The 15,764-nt window shown below is 45.3% G+C and overlaps 1 protein-coding gene and 1 pseudogene across 3 annotated transcripts in view; both read right to left on the reverse strand.

Annotated features, from left to right (window-relative positions):
• The window catches only part of SPIN1 (spindlin 1), a 72,461-nt gene that overhangs the window by 12,820 nt on the left and 43,877 nt on the right, over positions 1–15,764 (reverse strand). For all 3 annotated transcript variants that reach the window (XM_087444793.1, XM_087444791.1, XM_087444792.1), the window contains exon 3: positions 13,363–13,411. In XM_087444793.1, the coding sequence (XP_087300919.1) occupies positions 13,363–13,411 (49 nt within the window). The remainder of the gene's footprint in view (positions 1–13,362; positions 13,412–15,764) is intronic.
• LOC147914468 (general transcription factor IIF subunit 1 pseudogene) lies at positions 2,718–13,356 on the reverse strand (annotated as a pseudogene).

Consider the following 15,764-nt stretch of genomic DNA (forward strand, 5'->3'; position numbering starts at 1 on the left):
GTGCACACAGTGTGTTGGCTACAGGAGTGTCTTGTGCACCCCAACTGTGGCCAGGCAGAAAAACATGACTCGTCAGGAGCAACTTAAGCTCCAACATTAAGCATCAGTTTTTCAGCTTCTGAGCTTCCCTTAATTCAGGCAACTCATAATTATCCAAGTTAACCAAAGAGGAGGGGTGACCACATGGAGCAATTACACATGCACATGGCTTTACAGAATATGAATTCATTTCTAATCAAAAAGAACACAACTATTTGATCTCACCCATTCTAACGCCCACATAATTCTGCCCCCACTGGCTTAAATAATAAGAATAAACTAGGCATTTAACTTTTCCTTAAACTGGAGTTCCGGCTGGCTTACATCCATGCATTATACCATCATTACTTCTCTAGAAAACATGTAATCTTACACACTTAAATCTGTGACAAATACTTAATATAATATTAAAAAGTACTGTGGCAACACCAAACTACATTCTTTCCAGATTATTAACAACTGAACACTACATATAATGTTTACAAATAATACACCTGGCTCTCGATATCAGGACAGTATGTTCGTTTCACCTAGAAATCCAAAGACAAGGCACAAGCCTTGGCTTGAATGCAAGCTGCAGGCCAAAGACACGCTGGCACACGGACGCTGCTAGACGCCAAAAATGAAGATTTAGAAATTCCCTTCCCACACGTTTAGGGGCATAAAGCTCTCATTCGGTACACCATGAATAAAACTAGTGAACAACTGGCATAAACACAAATAAGCTTTTTAAAAAAACAATTTTTTGTAGGCTAAAATATTTAAACTATAATTGTATATATTTTAAATAGACCAGCTTGGTAAATTCAGAGGGTTTGTGAGACAGAGAAAACACGTTACAGCAAACTATTAGGGCTGCCTCGACAAGGCCTGGATTAGCTGAGGCAGGTCTTCCCCCCTAAGCAGGATGGGGCACACGGTCTAGAGCACACCCAGGAGGAAAACTTCTCCAGTCCGACTGGACGAGGGCTCACCGTGAGGAGACCAGGGCTCAAGCTCTGCAGACACCCAGCACACTGCCTTCCAGGAAGGCAGGGCCTGCACTGCGGACCCTGCGAACAACAGCCTACCTGACAGGCGGGCGCAGGGAAAAGGAAAGACAGGGCAGACGCCAACAGGGCAGGGCCCAAAGGAGGCTGGCCTCACAAGGTGTGATGAGACAGACCGCACAGAGAGGCCTTATTTTAAGTGTGCCACAGGAAAACCGAGGAGCTTCGAGCTCTGCATCGAGGATAGCTGTCCTGGAACGGTCTCACCCTCTTCCTGTACAGGATCTCAGGAGAGGATCACGGTGACCACAACAGAGGACGATATGTAACAATCACGACAACGCACGACGCACAGACGGGCAGTGCAGGCAGACCAAAACATTCGCCCCATAAGGTAGATGGAAACCACCACCTGACATTACGCACAGAGGCCGTGGAAGAGGAGCTGACATCAGAACAGAAGAGCCAAGAACCAAGAGCTGCACAAGAGAAGACGTGAGAAAAACAGACTGTCAGGAAACAAGGAGGAATCTTAGAACTTGTCAGAAATGAAGACTAAACTAGAGGAACATGAGAAGAAATAGACGCCCTGGGGTATGAAAGGGAAATTGATGATAAAGAGACAGACGGGGCAAAAAATAAAGAATCAAGAGACGGTGACAGATATGAAATTCCAACTTCTATGTAACAGAATTACCCAAAAACTAAAATCAAAGAAACAGAAGACTCAAATAATTCAAAAAAATTTCCTGAAATAAAAGACTTAAATGTACAAATGTACCCCTGGAAAAACTGACCCAGAACTACTGACACTAAGACATTCTAGTGAAACAAACGGACTTTAAAGAAAATAACAATTCTTGGGCATTCAGGCAAAAGAACCATACCATGTGTAAAAAAAAGAAAATCGGAATGCGACAGTGACACTGTGTGTCACCAGACAACGGAGTGACAAACTTAAGGTTCTCAGGAAAGAAAATGTGAGCTAAGAGGTTTATAATCAGCCAAGAAATCTATACTGACCTCCAAGTAGAAGGCCACAGATAACACCGTGTGCGCATGTAAGAACTCGGGGAATACTGTTCTCACAGACGCTTCCTGAAGAAGGCACAGGACAGAGCTTCAGATAACCAAGGAACGCTGAGGGAAGTTTCAGCACGGGGCCAAAAGTAGGCCTTGAATATATCTACTGCAGGACACACAGGACTAGAACAGTACATACCTGCTACCTGCTCTGACAGCAGCGTCAACCCCACTCTGAAAAGGGGCCGGAGCGGATGTGTACAGTAGAAGATGCTCGCTGATCAAAAGGGTAACACTTGGAACAAGCTACCTTACACTGGATGCAGAGAGAAAGGAGAGAGCCGAGAGCTATTCAATACTGCCCTAAGTGAGGAACTAATCTACACCACGGAAAAATAAACACATAAATAAAAGACTCTGCAATGGAAAACGCAGCGGAGAGACTAAAGCTTACCACGGCACCATTGGGTCTGTAACTGGTAACTACTAACAACATTCCAACCCAAAGCAAGTGACCTTCCAGACCTGTCCATAATCCCCGGGAATGTGCACTACACCCACCCGGCCCTCTTTGGGAAAATGGCTGGTGGAGGTGACTACATTTCCCCTTGAGAATACAGGCATCTTTTTAGCGTTACGTTTTTCTTCAAATAGACAATCAATTACCTATCTTCTTTTGATCTTTAGGCAAAAGTCCTTGTGATTCATCCTGTGTACAGGATCAGGCTTTCTTCTCAGCAAAGGCAAAGGCTGGTTCCCAAACCTCACTGAGGAAAGAATTCAGTCATATGCACCATTTGGTAATTACACAGACATTCCACTATTACTACCAAAATCATAAGCAAATACACTGTCTTCACCAGTGTGACGGTTAATTTTAATGTTTCGACTTGGCTGGGCCACAGCACTCAGGTATTTAGTCAAACATTACATGTCTTCTGTGAAGGTATTTTTCTAGATAAAACTAACATGAAAATCGACAGACTGTCCTCCACAACGTAGGTGGGCCTCGTCCAATCTATTGAAGGTCCTTAGACAAAGGAAGAGGCAATTCTACCTTTGGACTCGAGCTATATACATACCATTGGTTCTGTTTCCCTGGAAAACACTGACTACGATCGTTAAAGGCTCTCCCCTAGATTCAGAAGCATGACACTTTTCTACTACCATGACGCTCAACAAAACCAACAGAAACCTAGCCAACGATGGTAGAAAAGGGGCCAGCGGCAGGCTCAGAGCAGTCACACATCCCGTCTACACACGTTAGTGGCGTTCCCCTGTAAGCTACAGCTGCTCCTGAGGAGGCAGACGCTGGATGCTCCCTGAGTCACCTTCAGAAGGCATGGTCCCCTCCAGTGGTCGTCCACAGGGCTCCCCTCCCTCTTCCGAGCATTACAAGGAACTTGAATCTGGCCGGGGCGGCCCTTTTCAAAGTGGCTCCTGTATGATTCAATTCTGAAGACACACGATCCTTCCTTCAGCATGGATTTTATTTTCTCACCTTCACTAAGGGAACTTTGTCACCTTGTGCTCTGGTGAATAACACGCCTGTCTCTTCTCAACATTTTGTTTTGCTCTTCTGTTTGCAACGCTGTTTTCACGTCCGCTCCTCCTCCTCCCTTTATCTGTACAGACAGGATGAGCGAGGTTTCTTTGCACCAAATAAAGCTTCTAAGAGAAACTACAGGTCTTGCTTCTAGTCTTACAGCAATTACCTCTAACATTCAAAATGTCATATTTAAACATACGTTTCTCTACTAAAATCTACAATTAATCAAAATCTATACTTTCCCTTCCCCAGCCCAACTAAAAGGACTAGCCCAAGACTGACAACTTTTTAGCCCAAGATTAAAACCTGACAAAAAATTCTTAGTAAAAGGAAAAATTGTAAAAAAAAAAACCAAACACCTCAGCACACAGTAACCCCATCTGGTCACTTTCACCACACTGCTGAAATTTAGGCTTTTGTTCCAAATTGTTATTTTTCATTTCGCTCCTACCTTAAGAATAATTTTTTTAAACACTGTCTTATTTAGAAATAAACAAGGATTTTTGTTGCTTTTTGCTTAGCATTTTCATATATTTTCTTCCCTTGTGTATTTGGCCTTTCTAGATACATCCCTGGTAAATCAGACGGAGTTCATAAATGCAAACTCTAAATTCGTGCAAGCCTCAAAATACTATTATTTTGTCCTCACCCCTGAATTAGCCAGGTATACAAGTCAGGTTCAAAACCCTTTTCCCATGGGAAAAAAGTACTTTCACGGTCTTCTCTCTTCCAGTTACAGATATCAGATGCAGTTTGGTCCTTGTTCCTTGGAGGGTAACTTGCTTTTCTCTTCCAGTCGCTTTCAGAATTTCCTTTGTTCCAGGATTGTGAAACGTCTCCAGAACATGTGACATGTTTTTAATTATCCATCACTAGGACTTGGTCAATTTAAGGAGAGCTATGCAAAATCACCTGCAGTATTTATTCTTGATTATTTTCCCCTCCATCCCCCTTTGAAACTCTTACTAGACGAATGAGCACTTCCAGATCTATCCCCCATGACTCAACTTCCCTCTCACACTGTTCATCTTCAAGAACTCCTCACCGCCATTTCTCTTGAATCAGGTAAAACAGAGGGGCTTGAATTTCAGCCTATCTACTGAATATCTGATGTAGTATTTTTAATTTCTACAAACTGACTGTTTCTTTATCTTATCTCGCAGGGTTTTTCCTCTGAACGAACCGAGAATACTGCTCCTTCCTTTCCTGACTCCTCCGTGAAGTCTTCGGGTCGGCCTCATCTGTGCTGGGTCTGAGTGCTGGTTCTCTTCAGTTTCCTGGCTCCTGGTTAGCTCTCCTGTTCCATGCACGACTTTCTTTCGTGCTGTCAGTCTCCTCAGGGGCCTGACGCCTCTCGGTGTTCGTATTTTAGATGCAGGGCACAATCCCGTGCTCGCTGTACTGCAGTGTGTCTCCTCAGGCCACGGCGGGTCCCTGGCGTCTGAACAGTGACTAGTGCAGGGTCTGAGGAAGCAGCCGTGACCCAGGTAGCTGCAGCACAGCGGGAGTGAACGGCCGGCCGCCTCATCGGGGAGGCAAGGAGAGTGTCTGCCGCCCGGCAATGCAGCCGATGCCTCACCCGTAACGCCCGCAGCAGCTGCGCCAGCCTTCGCGTCTCTGACCCACACAGATTCGAGGGGTCTGGCTCAATATTCACTTTTTGGAGGTCTTTCTGTTCAGCTCAAAGTAGCTGAGAGTTCCTCAGCTCAGATTAGTTTTTCTATAAATCTATTCCCATCTGCTTTGTATCTTCCAGAAATTTCTCAGTGTTCTGGTCTGCTGGTAGGATGACTTTTCTAAATCAATAATAACAAAAACTGTAAAATTTGAGGAGCTGTTTTAATGCAAATTATGATGAGGTACTGTTTTCTGTCTGCTTTAGAAGACACAACCCTCCTACTGAACAATTTGGCAATCCATCGTGCCAGTGATTCCATGTCTAGGAATTTACCAAAGAAAATAACGCACAAGCACCAAGACACAGCTACAGTGATGCTCTGAGCAGTGTTCATAACAGAGGAATGGAAACAGAAAACACTCAACAACAGGTCCACTGATTCGATCATTACTGGTATATCTGCATGATGAAATAACACACAGCTATTAGAATCACAGAGAAGAACATAAAGACACTTTAAAAACCCACTCATGTAGAAAATATGACCAAATGAAAAATCTTATACACACAACTATCCATACAGATATGTAGAAAAAAGACTTTTAAAATATACATTAACAGCCATAATCCCCGGATGATGGCATTAGTTGTCTTCCTGTGTTTACACCTGTGTTTTCAAAATTTTCACGACTTAAGCTTTCCACTTTTACAGATAAAACACAATTTTTAATTTAATTACTACTAAATTAACGCACTGAATATCCTAAATTCTGCAAAGAATTATATATAAAAACATTTATATATTTTAATGTTATCAATTCCAAATTTTATTTCTACTGCCTTTTTTTTTAGTCAAGGGTAATGCTACTTTTAGAATGTCATTTCATTAGTTCTCTAAGAATTAAAGAGCTAATATACTATTTCTGCCTAATTTATTTAATAAACTCAATCTGACTGAAAAGGCGGAGGCAAAAAGATAGTTTCCTCCCAATGAATACTAAAGGCTAAAAATGAGTAATTAGAACAATATACTACTTTTTAAAATCATTAGTCAAGCTTCCCAATTACTGGGCCCTTAAGACCCCAGCTGCTTGAATGCCCTTGCAGCCAAAGTTTACAAAGAAGACTGTTTAAAAATATTTTAAAATATATATTAAAATATTAAATATTATTTAATATTAAGAGAGTAGAAATATGTAAGTTGATGATAAATTGATTTAAGTTCTTCGAACTAGCATCTACAGGAAGACAAGGTTTAGAACTTCTCTAAATAACAAGTAATACACTAAGAATATCTAATATTGGGGAAAACGATAACTGCTGAAGATGGGTAACAGGCAGTCAGGATTTACTGCGTACTCCTCCATATTTGTGTCTATTATATTTTGTGTAGATTTAAAAATTTTCTATACTAGAAAAGTTAAAAATTACATACTAAACAAGTTTTTACATTTAATTTCTAATTGCTAATGTAGATTTAAAAAAATCCACAAGAAAAACTTTAATAAAAACTAAAGCTTATTTACACAACTTGAAATAGTAGCTATGAGAGCTAGTAATAGGAACACGTCAGATTAGTAGAAAAAGGTACAGAATGAACAAACACCCTTTGGTCATCTCTAGACAGTTCAATATAAGAGCAGCATAAACAGAGATGTGAGATTAACAGCTTAAAGGAACTTTCTTGATTCAAAATGAGAGCTCTGTGAATATCGTGATTTTATCTATGTTCTCCATTGACACATGCATTTTCAACAGCTCTCAATCTCGGGTATTTTCTTGGGAAAGAATCTAACATGCTCTTAACTATCACATTCCAGGAAGTCAATAACCAAACGGCAACACTGCAGGCAAATACCAAGACGCTTCACCCAACCGAGGACGCTGGAGTCACAGCGGTGCAAACCAAAGGCCGCGCGTGCTGGGAGCCAAGCGAAGATGGACACAGCAGAGAAACCGGAACTAAACGAGTCTAACAGCGTTCCTTGTCCTCATCTCCAGAAGCGTTTCTCGAAACACACGGTTCAAGGAGAAAAATAAAATGACTGAAGGTATCTGGCTTCCTTAGGGATGAAGGATCTCTGTCCCGATGGCTACCAACAGCTTTTCCTATCGTCTGAAGGGGCGTCAACACTGACGAGGACACAGTCCAACCACTCTGCTCTAGTTGTGCGTCATTTCCACACACCCTGGCGGAGTTCTCTGAGGTGCCTAAGACATCACCTCTGACAACAGAGTTTAGGCCAGTGCTTCTCAAATCCGACAGGCCTCACTCACCTGGAGATTGCCAAGCCCTGCCCCAGAGACTCCGAATGCACCGAGCAGGTCTGGAGAGGGACCAGGCTAGTTTCTAACAAGCTCCCAACACCAGCTGCTGCTGCTGGCCCGGGCACCACACCGCGGTGGCAATGATTTGGAACACTCATTTCTATGTACCTGTGTTCCCAAAAGGGTAAACTGAGCATGTCAGAGACATCCATGCACTTTGCTCAGTACTTTAAATAAGTTCTGCAAGTACCACTCTATTTTGTCATCAAGAAAAGAAACCCTGTGTGGGAAGCCCTTTCATCCTTCACCTAGACTCCCTTAATGCCTTAAAATCACCCCTATTCCTTGTCAGTAGTGAAATGTCTTGTTTTGGCAGCCAATATTTAGAGGCACTATACTTGTTAAATTTTCGACTATCACAATTCTACTATGAACCAGTAATGCCTGTCACACACTAGGTACTTTGTGGTGTGAATTAATTACTGACACTTTTTCCTTATTATCCTTAGTACTGTAATATAAAAGCAATGCCCCTTTTCTGTGTTATAGCAGATCTCAGAAGAAAATACTGATTAAATCAAATTTACTGTCTTTCTGTGAGATGCATACTAGCAAGCAGAGAGAGACAAAAACACGTTTCTGGTACCTGCTGCTTAATCCAAGTCCTACAGCAGATACTGTCATTCTCAGTTTACAGTGAGGAGTAAGCACAGGAGGAGAAAAGGGTCCGCTGTCCACCCGGATCACTGTGGCTTCCTTCATTACTCTGTCTACACCGTGTGCCCCGAGGACACCGGAGAGGTCCACAGCTAACAGCCAGATGCCTCGAGGGTCTTCCTAGGTGCTAGTCACTTCACTGTGTGAACAGCAGTTACTGCAAGCTGATGAAGAAGTATTACATGTTTTGACAAATTTAAGATTGTCAAGACCATGCTTCATCTAGACGGCTGCTCCAACAGTTATCTAATCTGTGTCTTTATGACTGAAATAACCCGTTTTTCAGATATGAGACAACAAAACAGGCAGCTTGGGAAGTATGGCGTGGCTGCTGTGTGTTCTCGTCAGACGATCCTCTGTCTGTATCCTAGCCCGGTCACCTCTCAGCTGCATGACCTCAGACAAGGTACTTAACCTCTCTGTGCACAGAAGGGCTCAGGGTTCCCACCTCGCAGGGACACCACGAGGACTACACGGACCACACCAGGGACATGAGGAGGAGGAGGACGAGGACAGTCTTTGTCAGGCACAAGTATTTGTGTCATATGAAACGGAAGGAAAACACTCCCTGGAAATCCCAATAGTCAGTGTGTGAGCTCCTGCTCCATTTTCTAAAGATATGTTAGTGGGAAATATACCAACGCCGGGTCATGTCTTCCAACAGTGCCCTGAAATGGAAATCTATCCACTATTCAAATCAGAAAAAGAAAAAACACAGATTTACATCTGAAAACTGAAACACAACCACCCTGGCTAAATTCACCCGTGACACGCCCCCCATCTACACTTTCCCCTCAAGATGTTCTTTTTTTTTTTTCCTGGAGACAAGAGCCTGTTTATTGGGCAGGTGGGTGGGCCAAACCCTCACTCCTTGAGGGAGAAGCGCATCTTGTCCATCATCCTGCGCTCCAGATTGAGGCGCCTGAGGATCCGGGCAAGCACGCTGACCGTCTGCTGGCTGCTCAGCCCATCTTCTTGGTCTAGAACTTCTTTACCAGGTCCTGGGTGGTCATGGGCTTCCACATCAGGTAGTGGTGCACGGCGTGGTCACCTGCACGTCCCCGCTGCTGGGGGTCAACTTCCCGGACCAACTGCAGTGCAGGGTCCAGCCTCCAGCGCTCGGCCATCAGCGCCTCTCTTGTCCGCTCGCCCTGCTCCAGCTTGCTGGCGGCCGCCTGCAGGGTGGAGGAGGCGGTGGCACTCTCCATGCTGGGCGTGCCAGGCCGGCTGCTGCCTCCTGAGGGCTTCCGCTCCCTCTCGGGGGGCGTCGTCTTCTCCACGAAGAGGGCTGAGGCGGCTCACTGTCACTGCCGCTCTCCTGTGAACTGTGCGACCATCGCTGCTGTCTCTCCTCCACTTCTCCTGAGGCGTGGGCACCTCCTCCTCCTCCGCGGGCGGCTTCTCCTCCTCGCCGCTCTGGCTCTGCTCTTCGATGGCCTTGGGGCCCTCCTCCTGCTGGGAGGCCTTGGGCTTGCCCTCCAGCTCGTCCAGGGAGCTGCTGGAGCCATCAGACACGTAGTCCACCTCGGGCCCTCGAGGTCCCCGTCATCGCTGTGCTCCGAGGCCTCGTCATCTGATCCCTTCTTCTTCTTTCTGCCTAAATTGCTGGGCGGTGCCTTCTTCTTGGCCTTGGGGGCTCTGCTGCCCTCCTCACCACTGGCCTCACTGTCCCAGACGACATCCCCAGGTCGTGGATGTGCAGCTCGCTGGCCTTCTTCCGGCTGTGCTTCTCTTCTCCTTGTCCTCCTCCTCCTCGTCGTCCTGGCCCTGGTCCTGGTCCTTGAGCCGCCGCTGCTGCATGATGCTGGTGGTTCAGGACGTTGTGCCGCCTCTCCCACTCCTCCTCGGCCTCCTCGGCAGTGAGCACGCGGTGCCGGGCCAGTGTGTGAAGTTGGACCAGTCATGCATAGGGAAGGCCTCGAGGGCCCCGTCGGGGCACTGGGTGAAGATGTGACAGGATGTGTTCTCTGCCACGCCTCCCTTCTTTTTGCCCTTGAACCTCCTGCCTGCTTTGCTGTTGACACGGAGCAGCCAGGGCTGGTCCTCTGGCCGCAACTCCTTGAGGATGACGTCGAACTTCTTCCTGCGAGCCTCCTCCCAAAGGCTGTGGTTGAACCCGCTGCCTGCGCCCGACTTGGGTATCTCCCCATCTTGGTAAATCTTCTTGTTGCTCAGGTCACGCTCCAGCCAGGCCTGATTCCAAGAGGCGAGGTTGACTTTATGGGCTCACGGAAGGCCATGATATTGTCTTTTTTAGTTGTGTTTTTTGGGAACTCAAACGACATACTCAGTGACATTCTGGCTGCCGGGGCCGAAGGCTGCCATGGTGATGGTCTGTGGTTCAGGTCCAGCCCGATCCAGGTCTTCTGGCCTCCCCGGGGTTCCATTTCCCTCAGTCCTGGGGAAGCCACCCTCGTGGTGTCGGTTCTCTGGCCCCGATCAAGGAGCCCAAGCCCGAGACGCCGCCGATCTTGGGAAAAATCAACCCGGAAGCCCAAGATGTACTTTCAATGCAGACACATTTCCCAACCTCCCTCCTGGGAAGCCAGGAAAGGCTTATCCATCAGCTTATCCCCGAAACACAGAGAGCGGCCCAGCCTCCAGAAGGCACATACATTTGTTACTATTGACTTTAAAAACAAAAACAAGACCCAGCCCCATGACGTTTCTGGGTGCAGCAGCCCTGCTCCAAGCACTGCAGACCTGATGCCCTGAACTCCCAGCACCCACAGGGACAGGGGCTGCTGCTCAGGATGACGGCTCTGCCGGCACTCGTCTCCTGGACGTTCCTGTCTCTCTCTCAAGCAAGTAGAGGTGTCTGCACTGGGGTTATTGCTCAGCCCCCTGGGCCAGCAGGGGAAGCACGAGGACGCGGCAGTGGCTGCACACGACGAGTCCCCAGTGCCCTACTCCCTGGAGCACCACAGTGGGGGCAGGCAAAGAATGAGGCTCCAGTTCTGCTTTTCTCTATTTGGTGTCCATAAACATTTCATTTGTAGAAAGGACTCTAGGCTGAAAGGCTGAAACCCCACTGTTCCAGCCCAACACTGACTTCAGACACGACATGAGTAAGCTGAGCAACCAGGCAGACGAAGGAACGTGCGACAGCCCACAGCTGAGCCAGTAGGCTTCCCAGGCCACGGCCAGCTCCTAGGCAGAGGCCTCTCCGCCAGCCACCAGCCCTGCTCGCCCCCCCCCATAGGCTACTAATAACAGCCATCCTTTCAGAAACGTGGAAACGTTCATTTCAGTCTTTTCTTCCACTCCACCCATCTTCATACTTGCATTAAGATTAGAAAAAATAGGAAAACACAACTGCCAACTTTTCCTTTCATTTCCACTTCTGCCTTTTGCTAAGTGACATGTTCAAGGCTTCCAGTCTGTGAGTGGGACAGCACGCCTCTTAGTAATGCAGTAGATCAAGCTCTCCGCATCGCACGACATACAGGACAAGTACCTCCTTCAGCAAGTACACACGTGAACTGCACACATTTAACAGGCAGATGTTTATTCTTTGTGCTTTAGGGGAAAAAGACAACTAGTCCACCAAAGCCACAAGTTAACGAACAACACTGCTCAGGAAGAGGAACATGACATCTCCCTCACACAAACGCATTTAATAACAGGCCCCAGAGCCCAAACCCGTGCATGTCTAAAATCCAAAGTAAACGGACTTTAATCACAAATATCTGGAAATATGTAAAAACGGATAAAACAGAATGCACATTACATTCTCAAAGCCATTGATTTTAACCTAATTGGCAAAATCTACTTTGCATGACTGTTGTGGTCTTACAAAGCTAACATAATTTGCTTTTATTCCCCATTGTATTTAAGTTTTTATCATTACCTAATATTTATGGCTTGTATTTCTGTTTTTATCGTTACCTTCTATTTGTGGCAAGAGATGGTTTCCCAAAGATGGTCATGATATGCTAGCGAGTGGAGATACACAAGTTATCAGATCTCTGGATATGGCAGAACCATGAAGGTGACGGGCAAATGAACGAAATTTGAGAAACGCTTTATCAACCCGCAGAGACACGAGAGCATACTTATGCTACCTTCACAGCTTTACTCTCCACACTGAATAGCACAGATAGCTACATGACGGATCCACGTGTTCACTTACGCAGAGGCAGGTCTGCTTTCACCACACAGTCCCTGAGGGCACTTTACCGATGCAGGCCTTCCGCCACAGTCAGGAGGCCTCTCACACCCTCCCACCACTACAGCGTGCTGACCAGGGTGTGTGAGCCTTTCCATACAAATAACTGGGCATGACTGCTACAATGAGAGGCTCGGGGTGCTAGGGCCAAGGAGGGTCTCTTCCATATTTAACAATCTATGACTAAGACTCACACAATCAGAACTGATTTGTTAAGTGGTTTCCATGTGGAGCGGCAGTCACCAGTACCGGTGGGTACCTGTGAAATCTATTAAGAGAATATAGTACAAGTGGATGTTATTATTTAACAAAGTATCTCGATTTTCTTTTTGGATATAACTATGTCACACAAAAAAAGATTTCAGGGAGAGAAAAGTGGCTTCTGCATTCTGGTACCTATGGACATTAGGATTTATAACACATTTGTCACTTAAAATACATGGCTATTTAATTCTTTCAACATGCATATGCTTTCTCTAAATTATAAGCTCTTCATTCACTTGAAAATGCTATACAGCAGTGAGTGTACCCAGCAGCGTGCCAGCCAGGCCCTCAAGCATGAGCTATGGGCTCTGTCCACAAGAAGCCCCTTGTCCAGCAGCGGATCCAAGACCCAGAGAGGAACCTGCACACCGAGAGTGCAGCCCTTTCAAGGAGAGATGCACGAGAGGGTCACCGTGCCCCACTACCCTCACCACAACTGACACTTCCATCAGTCCAGCTCCCATCAGGCTGGAGGGGAATCACTGCCCAGGGGCTCCTCAAGGTGGAAGGACAGACCGAGGCACACTTAGGACAGGCCAGGGAGAAGGGAATGGACGGGGACATGATGGCACACTCCTGCTCAACGTGCAGTGAGGTACATGAGGCTGGCCACTGCGAGCCAAGACCTCCTCTCTATAGGGGAGAGAGGGCCTCACGCAGGTGATCTCACATCCCACACAACCAAAGGCACACCTGCCACCTACAAGATAGTTTCCGAATTGCTTACTTGTGGGACGTCCTTTTCTTCATCATGCTTGCAGATACACCAGCATGGCCTAAAAGAGAAGTGAGTATAAGTCAATGAAAACTGGTTAAAAAAGAGTTCAAACTTGGGAAAAAATAAACTTCTGAAAAACTGCTATATAGAGCATGAAATGAAAATAAACTGCAAATAGCCAATATGTAAAAAGTCATTTGTTTACTTAACTTTAAAAAGGAGACATAAGGAGTTCTGGAAAGATAAATGACAGGGACACCAGTTCATCTCCCCAAATCGGCCATAAAACACAAAACCAAAATCCCATGCACAAGAACTACCCCAAAAACAAAGTGACAATCCTAGCCATAAAGCACTAAAGGTAGAGAACTTGTCTTCCTGCCACAAACAACTAGAAAACGGGACAGAAGATATGAAACACCCAGAGGCAGACATGGGGGCGACAGGCAGCACAGGCCTACGGAACCAGGGAGCTCCCTCGGGGCCCACACTAACCCGGACCACGTCCCAAGAGCAATTTGTGGACAACGGTACAGGACGGGGAAACCACGACCTGGTTTTGCTACGCTGAGTCAGACTGCAGCTGGGGAGGGCGAGGCGGCTGGAAGTCGTGGAAGAGAGTGCTGGCAACAAGGGAGATCTCCAAACACCTGGGGTGTCTTAAGTCTGGCTAGATACTAATTTGGGAAGGCATGAAAGTTGTTTGAAAGTCCACGGGGGACAGTCAGTAAAAAACACAAAAAGATGACCCCTTAGCAGGAAGGCAGCAGTGGCCTTAAGAATAAAAGCCGCTGCAGACCCATCCCAGCATCTGCTCGCCAAAACAAACTCCAATACTCACTAAAGGACATCAACAAACCCCAACGCTCCGCTCCACCACATATTTCCAATGTCCAATGCCCCAACAAAAATCACTATATGCAGAAAAGCAGCAACTATAACCCCAGAACCAAGCCAGTTATAACCAAAATGATGTAATTAACAGCCAAAGATGTTAAAAGAACTATAATAAATATGCTCAAATATTTAAAAGAAAACACACTCAAAATAGAAAAACGGGGAAAAAAGAAAAGACACAAATGAAACTGGTGAAAAACACATGATCCAAAATGAAAAAAAAAAAAAAAAAATCACTGGATATGATTAATAGCAGATTAGATCCCGCAGATAAAAAGATCAGTGAACGTCAGACATCACAATAATGCAAACTATCCAAAACAACACACAAAGGAAAAAACTGGGGAAAACGAACAGCCTCAGTCACCTGTGGGACAACATCAACTGGCTTAACGTAAACAGAACTGGACTCCACGAAAAAGAGGACAAAGTGGTGAAGGAAGGAAAAATCTGAAAAAAATAATGGCAGAAAGTTTTCCAGATGCGGTAAGTATACAACCACACAGCCAACAAGCTCAACAAAGCCAAAGTAAGATAAAAACAAAGAAAACCACGCCAAGGCACATACTGATCACATTTCTGAAAACCACTGACCAAGAAAATATTTTTAAAACAGCCAAAGAATAAAGACACATTAAATACAGGGAAAGAAAGAAAATATTGGCTCCAGATCTGCTGTCAGAAACCATGTTAAGCCAGAAGACAGGGGAATAAATCTTTAAGGTGCAGCTAAAAGAGATAAACAAAACAACCTACATGTGGACTAGAATACTATATCCAGCAACAATACCTTCAACCCAACAATATCAATGATGATATTAAATGTAAATAGTCTAGGGCCGGCTCCGTGGCTTAGCAGTTAAGTGCGTGCGCTCCGCTGCTGGCGGCCCGGGTTCGGATCCTGGTGCGCACCGACGCACCGCTTCTCCAGCCATGCTGAGGCCGCGTCCCACATACAGCAACTAGAAGGATGTGCAGCTATGACATACAACTATCTACTGGGGCTTTGGGGGGAAAAAATAAAAATAAATAACATCTTTAAAAAATAAATAAATAAATAATAGTCTAAGTGTGCCAATTAGGAGATCATACAAAAAAAGGAAGAGATAATTATTAACAACATTTTGAAATGATAAGTCAATTAATCAAGAAGCCATAACAATCTTATGTGTGTATGAACCTAATTACAGAATAGCGAAATACATAAAGCAAAAACTGACAAAATTGAAAACAAAAATCGACACACCCATAATTATGCTTAGAGAGTCTAACTCTTGTCTCTCAGTAACTGACATAACAAGTGGGCAGAAAATCAGAGGCTACAGAAGACCTGAACATCACAAACCGCAAACTTGACTTAGTTAACAGTTTATAGAACGCTAACCCAATAATGCCAAAATACACATTTTTTCCAAGTTCACATGGGACACTAACCCAGGTACATTACATGCTCCTCATAATACCAACCTTCAAAACACTTCAAACAATGTGAAATCACACTAAGTATGTTCTCT

The sequence above is a fragment of the Ceratotherium simum genome, chromosome 20 (genome assembly GCF_057802395.1).
Source record: "Ceratotherium simum simum isolate JZ-2026a chromosome 20, ASM5780239v1, whole genome shotgun sequence".
In the NCBI taxonomy this organism is placed as follows: domain Eukaryota; kingdom Metazoa; phylum Chordata; class Mammalia; order Perissodactyla; family Rhinocerotidae; genus Ceratotherium; species Ceratotherium simum.